General features: G+C 50.5%; 3 protein-coding genes across 5 annotated transcripts in view; all 3 read left to right on the forward strand.

Annotated features, from left to right (window-relative positions):
* Window positions 1-8,233, forward strand: part of LOC117890556 (apoptosis-stimulating of p53 protein 2) — a 34,181-nt gene extending 25,948 nt beyond the window's left edge. Inside the window, exons 1-7 of one of the 2 annotated variants that reach the window (XM_034795487.1) lie at window positions 3,141-3,388; window positions 3,652-3,919; window positions 4,576-4,796; window positions 4,868-6,990; window positions 7,059-7,276; window positions 7,333-7,535; window positions 7,632-8,233. In XM_034795487.1, coding sequence (XP_034651378.1) covers window positions 3,227-3,388; window positions 3,652-3,919; window positions 4,576-4,796; window positions 4,868-6,990; window positions 7,059-7,276; window positions 7,333-7,535; window positions 7,632-7,676 — 3,240 coding nt within the window. In that variant the 5' untranslated portion in view covers window positions 3,141-3,226 and the 3' untranslated portion in view covers window positions 7,677-8,233. Of the gene's footprint in view, window positions 1-3,140; window positions 3,389-3,651; window positions 3,920-4,575; window positions 4,797-4,867; window positions 6,991-7,058; window positions 7,277-7,332; window positions 7,536-7,631 lie in introns of those variants that run through there. The other variant, XM_034795488.1, reaches the window with a different exon arrangement.
* A 1,611-nt stretch (window positions 8,234-9,844) lies between these two features.
* Window positions 9,845-12,735, forward strand: LOC117892245 (UDP-glucuronosyltransferase 2B13). Of its 2 annotated transcripts, none has more exons than XM_034798358.1 (6): window positions 9,845-9,923; window positions 10,188-10,289; window positions 10,350-10,508; window positions 10,565-11,026; window positions 11,758-12,236; window positions 12,294-12,735. In XM_034798358.1, exons 1-6 carry the CDS (start codon window positions 9,914-9,916, stop codon window positions 12,681-12,683), a joined length of 1,602 nt encoding a protein of 533 aa, XP_034654249.1. In that variant the 5' UTR covers window positions 9,845-9,913; the 3' UTR covers window positions 12,684-12,735. The 2 variants fall into 2 exon arrangements, with proteins under 2 accessions (XP_034654249.1, XP_034654248.1); XM_034798357.1 differs by having other exon boundaries at window positions 9,917-9,935.
* Window positions 12,736-12,963: 228 nt separating this feature from the next.
* On the forward strand, window positions 12,964-15,119 carry LOC117892247 (UDP-glucuronosyltransferase 2C1). Its single transcript, XM_034798359.1, has 4 exons — window positions 12,964-13,114; window positions 13,405-13,654; window positions 13,717-14,382; window positions 14,449-15,119. The coding sequence occupies exons 1-4, from the start codon at window positions 13,112-13,114 to the stop codon at window positions 15,111-15,113; spliced, it is 1,584 nt and encodes a 527-aa protein (XP_034654250.1). The 5' UTR covers window positions 12,964-13,111; the 3' UTR covers window positions 15,114-15,119.
* Window positions 15,120-15,134: the final 15 nt, after the last annotated feature.

A 15,134-nucleotide genomic window follows, 5' to 3' on the forward strand; every position in this document is an offset into this window, starting at 1 on the left:
CCGCCATGCGAATATGTGTGTGCATATGTGTGTGTGCTCCAAAAGAAATTGTATACAAATGTGTGTACTGTGTGCCCTGTGTGTGTGTGTGTGGGATTGCAGGTGTGTCCTTGTACCGTTGTCGCCATCAGCCTGTGCCCTGTCCCCGCCACTCGTCTCTCATCGCTGCACACAAATTGCCAAAGTTGCGGACATTCTGGTAGGCAAAACTTTCAGGAATTAATTAAAATACAAAATGGCCACAAAAGGCGACGGCGACGGCGACGGCGATGTCAACGTCGATGGCTAAGGCAGCCAGCAGGGCAATCCAATCCGTGACAGGATCAGCAACAGGATGTGTGGCCATGACGGTGAGTGGCTGAGTGGACGAATGGATGGTGGGCAGAGGGCACAGGGGGCGGCCTCACTCTAATCGGGGCTGTGCGGCACCCACTGCCATCAAACACGCTTCCGCACTGCATATCCTGTTTGTAATCGATTTGAAAATGTGCAGCAAGGACATTGAAAACGGAAAAAAAAGCGAGAAAAAAGAACCGTCCAAGAGGCATTGTGGGGTGGGGCAAAAAGAGCTGCAAGGGGAGGTGGCCAGCGGCAGAGGAAGTAAAAGCAACGCAGGCAGACCGACAAAGTGGCACAAAACAACAACAGGAAGAAAGAAAAAACGAAGGAAAAAATTAGCAATAAACGTGCCCGCACGCAATGTCCAATGTCCCCGGGACGATTACTTCTACAGAGTTTCACTGCCACTCCCACTCCCACTCCCACAGCCACTTCAGCCCTTTTACACTTACTAAAAAAAAGAGAGGGATAAAATCAATAATACGCTTGTTGCTCCGCCACAGCCCCACTATGAAGGCGCAGCAGCAGCAGCAACGAAAAACACACAAGAAGCAACATCAACTTTCATGCCAGTACAATGGCAATGGCGCAAACGCGCTCTCCGGACATCTTTCAATGTACAATTATATTGGCTGCCAGCTACCACCGCCCCAACTCTCCAAGCCCCTCTCCTTTCCCCCAATATTCTGCAACATAAATAGTTGCGTTCTTGCTGCCTTTCGGTTCCCCCTTGCCATACCTCTTTTCCTTTGCTTTTCCTATTTTTGTTGTTGTTGCTAAAATTGTAGAAATTCCTTGAACCCCGGCACGATAGAAGGACTCCTGGTCCATGGTCCTGCTTAGCTTTGTCAGCAACATAAATGTATGGCAAAATGTAAATAGAAGGGATACAGAGGAGGGGCTATAGAGGGGCTGTGGTGGCTCGGGGGAACCACATTGCCTTTTACATGCTTAAGATTCCATCGCTAGCGAGCGACGAGCGAGCGAGTTATTATGACAAACTTTGTTAATTGGAAAATATTCCCTGAAAATGTGGTACACAGAGTGCGCTGGATGGATACATTCATGGCTCCATCACCAGGACACCAAGGCATCAGGGCATCAGGCAAGAGGATCCTGCTCTCTTGGTTTTGGCTTCTGTGGTCCCAGTGCACATTCGACAAGCTTCAGTTTCCTTCGCTCTCTGTGCTGGAAAGTAAACTTTTTTATGAACAAATATTTTCACAGATGGCATCGAGGCATCGTTAGTGGCAAGTGGATTAATTCATTAACGAACTAGCAAACTCTGCAGCAAAATAAAGCAACTTGTTGGCTGGAAAGTTGAGGAGTTTACAATGAAGTTTTGTGCAAAAGGCTCACCAGGGATATTATGATTAAGCGAATAATGGCAAGGATATCTGACAACTAGAGTCGCAAAGTTTCAGGGAATGGATCAGTCTCTGAAGGATGGCAGAGATATGCCGCTGACACCTGCCAGAAACGGAACATTTATTCGTGCAAAGATACTTTAAGTACGTTGCTTAGGGGGCACTTAACAGCTGCGATTTAATGTCACTTTTCATGGTTCTGCTTGACTTTAGTGCAGTTTTGTATGCTCTTTGTCCGAGGACATATGCTTGCTATTTTTTTGTGACCCAGAAAAAGGGACAATCAATCGTAAAGTGGCAGTTGGCGAGGGCACGAGCACATTACTCCTTCTCTTTCTCCTTCTCCATATCCCTGATCAGCTTTTGAGCTTAAAAATTGTATCTTCTTTGTCCAAAGGCAATCCATTGCCGGCTTCAGTTTCTCCCGCATCTCCCAACCGCATTCCCATTCCCATTCCCATCGCCCCCGCCAATCCATATTATCCCCATCATCATCAACGATTCGGGCACTGAACGTTGATGACGGGCGGGCGTGCGGCTCGTACGAAAGCCAATTGTACTCAGTGCCCATCGAAACGAGTTGTTGGTCAGTGCAAGTGGGTACAGACGTACAGTCGTACATGGACAAGGACCTGGACCTGGACATGGCCATGGCCATGGCTCCAGCTAGTACTCGCACTCATCATGGCGCTTTATTGTCTGTTGAAGAAGGGTGTTAGCAGCAGGGCTAGAGAGATCTGTTGGCCAGTTTTCCACAGTGTCTGGCACTGTTTTTCTCTCTCTCTCTCTCTCTGCTGTTTCGAGTGGTTTATGTAATGGCAAGTGCCAGCGATTAAGCACACGCAAACTATGACTTTAACTGGGAGTGGGGCAGCGTACTGTATGCTCCTCCTCCTCCTCCATCAAGCCATCCATTGCATGTCGAGCAGTGTTATTGTCACGGCTGTTTGGGGCACGGCACAGCACTGCACGGCACGGCACGGCTCGGGGTCTGCCCCTGTTGCCAATGACAACCCAACAACGACAACACACTGGAAGCTCGGTAAACACTACACACACACACAGCTACACACACACACACACAGATACATACACTGTCGTACAAAGTATGCTTTCAATCAGGCACTGAATTGAAAATCCATTAACGTGCACAACGACACAGTCAGAGGCTTCCTTCTGCGCGCCAGCTGCTGCTCTGCTGCTGCTGCTGGAAGCCAAGAAAAGCACTAAGTGAGGGAGGGTAGAGGGTAGAGGGGAGTGGGTAGTCCACGCTCGTTATAAATTTACTTGAACAATAAATGAAATAACGCAAACAAGCATACATTTTGGCCTCCCGCTGTGCAGTGCAAGGACAGACAGGATTGCAGTGAATGCAACTTCCAAGTAAAATCCAGAAACGAAACGAAACACTAATAGAAACGATAATATAGAGTGGAAGGGGGAGGGAAAATTGTCACGAAAATTCCAATAAATCAAAAGAACTCCAAGAAGTGCAACTCAAGACAGAAAAGCCATCAAGAATGCTGACCTGCGTGTGTCGACCCGTTTCCGGGAATCTGCCCAAGATGCCGCCCGCCTCCCTGATGCCCGCCCCAAGGCCGACCGGCAAGAGCGGCCCCAGTCCCACGCGGGTGGTGACCTGTGAGCCCAAGATGAACGCCATGCTGAACGCGAACCTGAACGTGAGTATACGCCAGAGGACCAAAGGACAGCCCCGAGTTCGTTGTGTGGTTTCGAGCGGAGACCCAAATCCAATAAAAAAGCCGAAAATTAGCTTAAAGCATAACTTGATTTATGGCCTACAAAGACATGGGCGCTGACAAGATTTCAGTTTCAGTTTTACTTTTACTTTGAGTTTGATTATAAATTGTGCAAAATTTCATTTGCCGCAACGCCACATCCCATCTCTGATGTCCCATCTCTAATCTCCGATTTCTGATTTCAGGTGCCCAGCAGGCTGACATCAGCCGAACTGAGGGCGATGGCCTTGAGACAGCAGCAGCAGATCGACAGCCAGCACCAGCTGCTGGCCACCAAGGAGCAGCGGCTGCGCTTCCTCAAGTCCCAGGAGGTGCGCAGTGCCGTGGCCAGTGCCGAGGGCGAGCGACTGCGACGCCTGAGGGAGCGCGTGGAGGCGCAGGAGTCCAAGCTGCGGCGCCTTCGCGCGTTGCGGGGTCAAGTGGATTTGCAGAAGACCTACAATGTAACCCTGAGTGAGTATCCCGAGCAAAAAGGGGTAAAATATCCGGGTAAAATCCATCCACTTGTGTCAGCTCTTCAGCGATGATTCCAATTGAGTTGAGCACGGAGCCAGATGGGAAAACGGACCGACAGATGGTTGTGGGTGTGGGTTTGGGTGTGGGGCAGCTGAATTAACATGTGTTAAAATCGTGTTGACTAGTGGCATGTCCTGCCCCACTCCAGTGGCTGCCACTCCACTCCACTCCACTCCAGTCCCTCTCCCGTGTGTGCGGCATTTAATTTATGTATGTGTGCCACTTTGTTGTCCTTTATGATTGCCAGAGGGCGGCAGGCAGAGCCATGGCCACGCCTCTTGAGCATGGCCAAGAAGAGGTTGGCGTTGGCGTTGGCATTGGCAAAGCCCACAAACACACACAGAGAGGCACACATGAGCACTATGTTAATGAGGTTTCGCCCAGTTGTGGCTCTAATTAGTTTAGACAGCGAACAGAGCCCCCAAAAGGATAACACGGCAGCAAAGCAAGGACCCAAAGCAGAAGCAGCAGCAGGCAGCAAGCGATTATAAAATAGTTAGCGATAAGCGGGGGGAGGGCTGGCGAAATGATATGTTGATTCGAGGACCAACGCTTTAACACACAAAAACATTTGGTTTTGTCTCTCCACTCAGGCAACGACTTGGACTCGATTCGTGCACTGTTCAGCGAAAAGGAAAAGGAACTGAGCCTGGCCGTTGCCAAGGTGGAGGCGCTGACGCGGCAGCTGGAGGAGTTGAGGCGGGACCGCCGCTGTCCGGTGAATCTGCTAACGGCCACAGCGGGCAATGGCGTCGGACAGGCACTGCCCCCACAGGCATCCCGCGAGCTGGAGAAACTGCGACGAGAGTTGATGGTGAGTTTTGGGTGCAGATGAGCTTGGGGCTGTAACAGAAACTCATTTCGTTGCTCTCTTTCTCGCCGTAGTATCGCAATCAGTTGTCACTGCAACAGGATGCCCGACTGCACATGCAACGCGAGGCGCTGCAGCAGCGCCAGGCAGAGCTGCGGTCCGTGGATCAGCGAATCTACGAGCTGCAGACACGGCTCCAGCGCAAAAAGCAAGCGAATACCCACCATCAGCAGCAGCAGCATCTGCAACAGCATCAGCAGCAGCATCAACAGTTGCAACAGCAGCAGTTGCAGCAGCAGCAGCAGCAGCAGCAGCAGAAGCAACAGCAGCAGCAACACCAACAGCAGCAGAAACATCAGCAGCCACATCATGCCCCCGTGCCCGTCGCGAACCTGTCCTCAAAGCACGGCGGAGTGGCTGCCCTCAAGCAGCAGCTGCTGCAGAAGCAGGTCAACCAACTGGCGGCTGCCGCAGCTGCTGCCGCCGCCGGCCGGGCGAGAGGCAATGTGGCCGCCGTTGAGCCCTTCATTCACACGCCACAAAAGTCCACCATAACGAGCACCGCCAGCTATTTGAGCGGGGGCAATATGCTGAAGCATGCCGCGGCCACGGCCAACACCAACCAGCAGAATCAGCTCATCCAGGATCTGACCCACATGAAACTGGGCCAGGGCAGTGGTGGAGGCTTCTTTGCCGGCTCAGTGCCCGTGCCCGTGCCCGTGCCAGTGTCCGTGCCTGGTGCCAGCTCCAGCAGCGAGAGCGATGAGTCGAAGCTGGCCAAAAAGCTGCTGACTGCAGTGCCAATTGCAGTCACGGCGCAGACCAAAACGGGAGCAGAGCTGCGGAAGCAGGCACAAACGGAGGCCATGGACAGCACCACCCATATCTATGCAGAAGTGGGGCCCAAGAAGCGGGACAGGGAAGCGGCCGCGGCAGCGGCAGCGGCGGCAGCTGCAGCAGCTCAGGCTCAAGCGCAAGCAGCGGCCGAGGCAGCAGCTGCAGCCACAGTGACTCCTCCTGCCTCCACGAATGCCAGCAAAATACCCAAGAGCATATCCAGCAGCGGAGGCACCAGCTCCGCTTCGGCGCTAATCAACAAACTCAATCAGCAGGTGACCAAGGAGAGCCAGGCGGATCCAGGACACCAGCAGCAGCAGCAGAAGAAGAACGAGATTGCGGTGACCAGCGAGACGCTCTCGGAGCGCAGCAACCAGCAGCAGTTGACGGTGCACAGCATGCCCCTTGGTGCCATCAGCAAGTCGGTGGCTCTGGCCGTGTCCAATGCCGCCAAGCCGCTCCAGGTGCAGGTCACCAATCTGGCCGTGCCGCCCCGCAAGCCCATCAGCAGCGTAGCCCCCAATTCGGCGAGCGGCAGCAGCAGCAGTGGCAGTGGCAGTGGCAGCTCCATACCCAAAATGATCACCTACAGTCCGAAGGTGAACCGTGTGGCGCCCAATGTGGTGCTGGCCGATCCACGCCCTGCCCTGCCGCCCAAGCCCAGCAAGATGTCGCCCACGGAGCAGTCGTCGTCACCCCCGGCAGATCCAAGTTCCAGCACGACATCCGCCCCTCCCCCGACAGTCGTCAAGTCACAGAGTCAGGGGCAGGGTCAGGGTCAGGGGCAGGCACAGGTGCAGGCCACCTTCGGCTTGCAGTCGCTGAACATCAACGACAACCTGCCCATCAAGGCCAAGCCACTGACCATCCGCAAGCAGCCGCTGTTCGAGCAGCCGCGACTCAAGTCCAGCCAAACGGGCCAGACGGGGACCAATGTCGGCCAGCCCAAGCAGCCACTCCAGTCGCAGCGGAAGTCGGAGCCAGCCAGACCGCCCCCGGAAGCAGCTAAAACTTCGCCCGATCCCTCGCTCCAGCACTCGCCCAGCAGTGAGTCCAGTGTGGATGAGCCAGATCGTGTTGTTCCCACAAAGGCTGAGCAGGAGTCACCTGTGGCAGCAGCACCCACCGTGACCAGCACCACGAGCAACATCAAGGAGCGAACGGGAGCGGGTGGCAAACCGAAGCTGGGCCGACGCGTGAGCTTCGATCCGTTGGCCCTGCTGCTGGACGCCAGCCTCGAGGGCGAACTGGAGCTGGTGAAGAAGACGGCGAAGCAGGTGGCCAATCCCAGTGCGGCCAACGATGAGGGAATCACCGCGCTGCACAACGCCATCTGTGCCGGGCACTTTGACATCGTCAAGTAAGTGGAAACCTTCAATCCCCGCCTGCTGCTCCCTACATTCATCTGTTGCCTCTTTGCATGTTCAGGTTTCTGGTGGAGTTTGGCTGCGATGTGAATGCCCAGGACTCGGATGGCTGGACGCCGCTGCATTGTGCGGCCAGCTGCAACAACCTGTCGATGGTGAAATTCCTGGTGGAAAGCGGAGCCTGCCTATTTGCCTCGACGCTCTCAGACCACGAGACGCCGGCGGAGAAGTGCGAGGAAGATGAAGAGGGCTTCGATGGCTGCTCAGAGTATCTGTACAGTAAGTGTAAGGAAATCGACAGGCAAGAAGCAAGTGTAACTCCCTTTACCTTTCAGGCATCCAGGAGAAGCTGGGCATCCTGCACAATGGCGACGTCTATGCTGTGTTCTCCTACGAGGCACAGAACGGGGACGAGCTTTCCTTCCGCGTCAACGAGCCGCTGATCGTGCTGCGGAAAGGCGACGATGCGGAGAACGAGTGGTGGTGGGCGAGGAATGCCGGTGGCGAGGAGGGATACGTGCCGCGAAACCTCTTGGGTGTAAGTACAAATGGATAAAGACCCCAACTGATGTAATGCAACCAACTAACCGGATAAACTCCCCTCCCCTCCCATTCCATTCCATTCCATCCACAGCTGTACCCACGTGTGCCGCCCCAGTCGCCGCACTACGGCGATTAGCAGTTAATACGCTTCACCATACTGAAGCGCAAGGCTGGCCGACTCATACAGAAGCGCTACATCTCCAAGTACATCTAGGGCTCAAGCTCGATGCTGAGCACGTGCCACCGCAGAGAGTCAGATGGGAATTATTTATCACGGCTCCATGTTTCTTTTTGTTAACTTTTTTGTTTTGGGAAAAGCAACACAAAGGATGAACGACAAAGGAGAATATTAAGACGAAAGTAAGGAGAAACAGAAGGAGGAGCCAGCCATATGCTCATCCATATGGTATGTGTGTCCCATGTATCCATGTGTGTGCCTGCAACATTTGCCACCGACCGACTGCAGTTCCAGCTCTATTCTCCGGCTAAGAGTATCTATTTATCACGACGACTGGCCCAATTAGCCCGTCTTTGGCCTACCCACCACTCAGCCCCCTTCATACGTACAAAAGCAAATTGAATTTCACTTTAGCCCCCCACCCACTCCTTCCCTAGTTAGATTTAAGGCCTAGACTATTAGTAGCCCGCCTGCTAGCCAACAGAACTTTCTCCATAAAAGTTTAAATTGAAAATGGAAATTCATAAAATTTCTTGCCACGCCACACACACAAAATGTTTCATCTTCGCCCTTGGGCAGGAGGCGAAGGAGTTGCGTAATTGCATATATCAAGCTAGTACTTAAACACTTAATTGGACTTGAACAAAGTTCACACAAAAAGAGCAACATTTAGGCATAGATAACGTAGATAACGTAGATAACTTAGATAACCACAAGGAGGATAACGAATACGAATATCGAGTATCTAACGAATCGAATGTGATTTTTGTATAGAGACAAGAATTTTAATTTAATCCATTTTTATCGAATACTAAATGCTGATGTAAATTACATAAAACTGATTCGTTGTCGCGTAATCGCATTATAGATATACAAATTAATGTAGCTTAACCTAATTATACATACTAATTATACATATGTATGTATCGATTGCCTAATTAGCATTAACAAAAGAAGAAACTTCAAACACACAGATTGGAATGCAACTACGTTTGAAAATAGAAAAATAAAACGATTAAGAAAGCTTACATACAGCCCAGTGTTGTGCACTTACAAAATATGTACATACATACATACATACTAACATATAAATGTACTTATGTATGTACATGCAACGGTGAATGTTGGGAAGGCCACGAGAAAGTGCTGTGCTCCTGGGCTTGCATGTGGTGGGAGAGGGTAGCAGAATCTGAGCAGACCACAAGGAGAACATAAAAGGGAACAGAAGACAACAGAATTGACGAAAAAATTGAACCTGAGAGAGCGGCGCAAATTTGAATGCGTAGGAGGTTTAGTTTCTGGAACATCCCATGCTCTCCTTCAGAAGAACTTCCTAAATGGTCTCTCTCATTGACTTTTGTGTTCTCTCTCTCCTACTCCAAGGGAGCGAAGGTTTGTGCGTTTGATGAGCGAACACTTCTTAATGCAACGGTGAATGGTGAAAAGGAGAGAGTGTTGTGCTCTTGGTTTGTCTTGAGTTGGAAGAGGGGACAAGAATCACCGCAAAAAAAAAAAACTTATGTTCTTTTCATGCATAAGAAAAGGAACTGTAAATGCAGCAAGGCATTAAAGGTAAGAAAGGGGAGAGAAAAGAAACCAGCGAAGACTCATATGTATGTACATATGTTTTTGCTCTTTAACTAATATACACATATATGAATGTATATGTATGTACATATGTATATGCTTTGCACGTGTTGTTGCTTTTGTTGGATATTTTGACATGCATATTTTGGACATATAATGAGTATTTCCAAAGACAATATAACAATTATATTGTCTGTGGTATTTCTGCGAACTGTACAGATGAGTACACACACCACATAAAACTAATAATACTAATTGACTCTCATGACTGTCTGTCAAATATTTCGAAACCAAATATTAAGCGACGTAGACAACTTATTCCAAGTGATTTATTTATTTTGTGTTGGAAGCGCTGCCTTACCCCCCTAGACACAGGGGGTCCACAGAGATAAAATTAAGAACATGAGAGTTGAGAATAAATTGATTGCCGCCAGCATTCATACTCGGTTCTCTTATACCCGAACGAAACCCGTTTCGTAGAACAGTCGTATATTCTAATGAAACGCGGTGGGGACATCAACAAACAATCGATGCGGATCACAGACTCAGTCTTCGCTCAGGCTTTCACATAGCTAATTCTTCCAGCGTCCAGCGGTGACATCTCCTACATGTGCTCAGGTTTGTCTATAAGTACGAGCTCTTTCCAAGCACGCAACCCATTTGTTGCTTCAAACAGACTGCCTAGTAATGATTACGTAGCGATTAAATTTTATAATTTAGTCATGTAGTAAGTCGTGCAGCAATATATTGGAGGGCATTACTGAATCTTATCAGCAGTAAACAATTAGTGTCTTACAAACAATTGCACTCAACCGACAAAACAGCCTTCCTATTGATGACTTGCACATCCAATTAATATAAAAATTTCCATTCGGTTCTAAGCGATGCAATTTGTGGTGCTTTGCTGTTTGATGCTGGCTGGATGCCTTCCGCAGTCTAGGCATGTGGAGGGATCCAAGATACTGGCAGTCTACGCATTTCCAGGTAAGCCAGATTCAAAACGAAAGGAATAAAACCTCATTAAGTGCCTATTTTGGATGGTAGGCAAATCGCATTATATGATGCACACGGCCCTGATGCGGGAACTCGTGGAGAGTGGCCACCAGGTGACAATGGTAACCGCCTTCTCGCTGGAGAAGGAGCATCTGGGCAGCAACTACACGGAGATACTGATAGAGCCCGTCTACGACTTCTGGCACGATGGTGAGTGTAGATTAACACAGAGGCATCCGCTCGTTATCTGTCTCATCTTCCCGCAGTTAAGCTGAACTTTGGCGCTCAACATTTGTTCGAGTTGACGCGTATGACAAACTATGATTTCCTGAAGATGCTGGAGATCATCGGGCTGAAGACCACAGAGCACGCTCTGCGTCAGCCCAAGGTTCAGACATTGATTCATGCCAAGCAAACGGAAGGAGTTTTCGATCTTCTGCTGGCCGAGCAGTTCTACCAAGAGGCATTTCTCGCCCTGGCGCGCATCTACAAGATACCCGTGGTGACAACCAGCACGCTGGGCTACGAGAATCACATGAGCCAGATGATGGGTCTGATCACGCCCTGGTCCTTTGTGCCGCACGGCTTTATGCCCTTTACCGATCGCATGAGCTTCCTGGAGCGAGTGAAGAACTCGTACGCCTCGCTGTACGAGGATCTGGATCGCCTGCTTAACTACTTCCCTAAAATGGATGCCGTTTCCAGAGAGTTCTTTGGCCCCGTGCTGGGTGAGTATAAGAGTTCGAGTATTAGAGAAATGGGGAATTTTTATACCCGGTACTCGAAGAGTAAATAGGGCATATTGTATTTGTGGGGAATAACGGTTGTATGTAACGCACAGTAGGAAACGTTTCCGACCCCATAAAGTATAAATATTCTTGATCAACATAAAGTATAAATATTCTTGATCAACATCAATAGCCGAGTCGATAGAGCCATGTCTGTCTGTCCGTCCGTCTGTCCGTCCGTCCTAATGAGCGCCTAGTACACAGAGACCATAAGAGATAGGACAACCAAATTTTGCATCCAGACTGCCTACTTCAAGGTTCAATTTTTTTGTCTTAAAAATATTGAACCTTGAAGTGTGCAACAGAATTTTCCGATTTTTCGTGAAATTTTATAACTGAAACCTACTAATTTTTTTGTCTTCATTTTTAATGGCTAAACCCACCCCGTCCGGCACCCCCCGTCAGGCAGAGGCCTCTGCCTCTGCCTCTGACACGTCTCTGCCTCTGCCTCTGCCGCGTCTCTGCCCTGACTCTGCAGTGTGCGGCTCTAGGCGAGGGTGGCGAGGTAAAGGAGCGTGTTGGCGTGAGTAGTGTTGTTGATGTAGATGACAGATGAAGAAAAAATGTAAAATTTGACAAAGGTGCAGATGTGGTACTGAGTGCCGGGTATAAAAGTTGTGACGCGTAAGAAGCGTCTCACACGTCCCTTCTCGTTTAATCTCTGATTGTAGGAGAAGTACCAAAGGTCAAGCAAATGGAGAGAGAGATCTCTGTCATGCTGCTCAACAGTCACGCACCGCTGACCACGGCTCGCCCCACAGTGGATGCCATGGTGCCGGTGGGCGGCATGCACATATATCCCCCCAAGGCCCTGCCCGCGGACATGCAAGCCTTTTTGGATGGCGCCAGCGAAGGGGCCATTTTCTTCAGCCTGGGCAGCAATGTCCAGAGCAAGGACATGCCCCAGGAGATGCTGCAGCTATTCCTGCAGGTATTCGGCTCCCTCAAGCAGCGAGTGTTGTGGAAGTTTGAGGATGAAAGCCTCCGCCAGCTGCCGCCCAACGTGATGATACGCAAATGGCTGCCGCAGGCAGACATCTTGGCCCATCCCCAGGTTAAGGTGTTTATCACCCACGGTGGGCTGTTCGGCACCCAGGAAGGCGTGCACTATGCAGTACCCATGCTGGGCATACCCTTCTACTGCGATCAGGTAGGCACTTGGCCTCGAAGTGGAATTCAATGCTCATTACCATCTCTCCTTTGGCAGCATCTCAACATGAACAAGGCCGTGCTGGGCGGCTATGCCATTAGCCTGCACTTTCAGTCGATCACTCCTGAAATTCTGGAGCACTCCCTGCTCGAGCTGATCCACAATGCCACCTACAAGGAGAACATCCATCGCGTCTCGAGCATTTTTCGAGATCGTCCCCAGGCGCCACGCAAGAGCGCCGTCTACTGGATCGAGTATGTCATACGCCACAAGGGAGCACCGCACATGCGATCCGCCGGCCTGGATCTCAACTGGTTCCAGTTCTATCTGCTGGACGTGATTGCCTTTGTGGCGGCCATAGCCTTGGCCGCAGTATTGGCCGCACTTCTGGCCATCCGCCTGCTGATGGGCAGCGACAAGAAGCACAGGAAAGCCAAGGCCCATTGATCCAGAGTATTATTATTTATACATTCAGAATACATCAAACATATTTCCAGCAGTACTCGTATGTTATTTATTATAGTTTTTTGTTTTGTTTCTCATCAATTAAACCGCTCGTTTACCGCACGAACGAACAGAGATCGTGGCTCGCGTCTAATTTCGCCTAGAGATGGACTCTGGAGGGGGCTTGTCTTCGTGACACGCAGCTCGAACATTTGAAGATTAAGATGCTAGCGAAAGGGTGATTGCGATTTTTAACATTTACCGATCGCCCCATTCCTCGTGTAATTATCATAGAACGATGTTGAGGCCCTAGCTACCCATCTATCCCATCCAAAACACGTTCCCAGTCGTCGGAGAATCGTCGAGTGAAGCGGTTGTTGATTTTTGATAGCGCGTTGAAGTGATCGGCCAACAGCCCGGCCAAACTCAAAATGGTTTGTTGATTAGAACTAATGAAAGATCTTTCAAGTTGCTTGTAAACTATTTCACCACAAAGGTTAATGAATCTTATTGGAAGCACCGAGAAGCTGTTGCCAAACAACAATAAAAACCTGTTTGTCCATGGAAAGATTCGGTAGTCGAGCAGGTAGTTTGCTCTTATCAGTAAAATATTAAAAATCATAGGGCTATCAACCTGCAGCAACAAACAGCTGACCGATTAGATAAGCAAACTTGACGAGAAATTATCTTAAACTAGGTCATTGATTTCACTGATATTTTCCAGCAACTGAAATGTATTCTGCTGCTCACTTTGGTGGCGCTGCAGCAGCTGGACCTTGGAGCTGGCTCCCGCATCCTGGCTGCCTTTTTCTTTCCCGGCAAGAGTCACTTCATGATGACGAACGCCATTGTTCGGGAGCTGGTGCAGCGCGGCCACGAGGTCACCTACATCACGCCCTTCTCCCTGGCAAAGGAGAACTTGGGTCCGAACTACAAGGAGATTGTCATTGCACAGTACAATTTTTGGCCAGAGAGTAAGTCAAAAGCAGGTTGAATGATGTGCAGTACCCACCATAATTGTGTTTTCTGATTATAGTTAAGGAAATAACAAAAACCAATACCATTCTGGAGATGACCGATGTGCCGAATCTGACCTTCGTCAGGCTGTTGATGGTGATGGGTAGCCACAGCACAGACTTTGCCTTCGATCAGCCGCAGATACAGGAGCTTGTGAATGCCAAGGACAAAGTCGGGAAGTACGATCTGCTGCTGGCCGAGCAGTTCTACAACGAGGGTGCCCTCATTCTGGGACATCTCTATCAGATACCCATCATCACCGTGTCGACCTTTGGGTACGCCAACTACCTCAGCCAGATGGCGGGCATTGTGTCGCCGTGGTCCTATGTGCCCCATGCCTTCATGCCCTACACGGACCGCATGTCGCTGTTGGAGCGCATCGGGAACGTGATCATCTCTGGCACCGACGATCTCATTAGGGAGTTCTCCTACTACCCGGAGCAGGATGCCATTCTGAGGAAACACTTCTCCCATTTGCTGGACAGGGTTCCGACCATCAAGGAATTGGAGCGAAACATCTCCGCCATTCTGTTAAACAACTACATGCCGCTCTCTACGACCAGACCCACCTCCTTCAACATGGTTGCCGTGGGCGGACTGCACATTAAGCCACCAAAAGCTTTGCCACAGCATCTGCAAGAGTTCCTCGATGGCGCCACCGAAGGAGCCATCTACTTCAGTCTGGGTAAGTGGACGATGCCCTTCCCTGACAGAAACTCAAGCTAATGGTTCTAGTTCGATCTGCGTTTAGGTTCCCAGGTTCGCAGTGCCGATCTCCCGCCCGAGAAGCTAAAGATCTTCCTCGACGTCTTCGGTAGCCTGAAGCAGCGCGTTCTGTGGAAATTCGAGGATGAGGCGATGCCCAATCTGCCGTCCAATGTGAAGGTGCAAAACTGGATGCCGCAGGGAGACATATTGGCGCATCCCAATGTCAAGGTGTTCATCGCCCACGGCGGCCTCTTTGGCACGCAGGAAGCCGTTTACAACGGTGTCCCGATGCTGGGAATGCCCGTCTATTGCGATCAGCATCTGAACATCAACCAGGGCAAGCAGGCTGGCTATGCGCTGGGCTTGGACTATCGCACGGTTACCGAGGATGAGCTGCGGTTCTCGCTCACCGAACTCCTCCAGAATCCCAAGTACCGGACCAGCATGCAAAAGGCATCGAGGGTCTTTCGGGATCGCCCACAGAGTGCCATGGACACGGCCATATACTGGATCGAGTACGTGATCGAACACCGCGGAGCTCCACATTTGGTGGCTTCTGGTGTGCAGCTGCCCTGGTATCAGTTCTACCTCCTGGACATCCTAGCCCTGGCCCTGGCCATCGTTCTCCTGCCCATCCTTGCCCTGTGCTGCCTGTGCCGCGGCTCCAAATCGAAGAACGTGCCAAAGAAGAAGGCCAAGCGGAATTAATTGGAACCAAAACTTGTTTTA

Source organism: Drosophila subobscura, chromosome E (genome assembly GCF_008121235.1).
Source record: "Drosophila subobscura isolate 14011-0131.10 chromosome E, UCBerk_Dsub_1.0, whole genome shotgun sequence".
Lineage (NCBI taxonomy): Eukaryota > Metazoa > Arthropoda > Insecta > Diptera > Drosophilidae > Drosophila > Drosophila subobscura.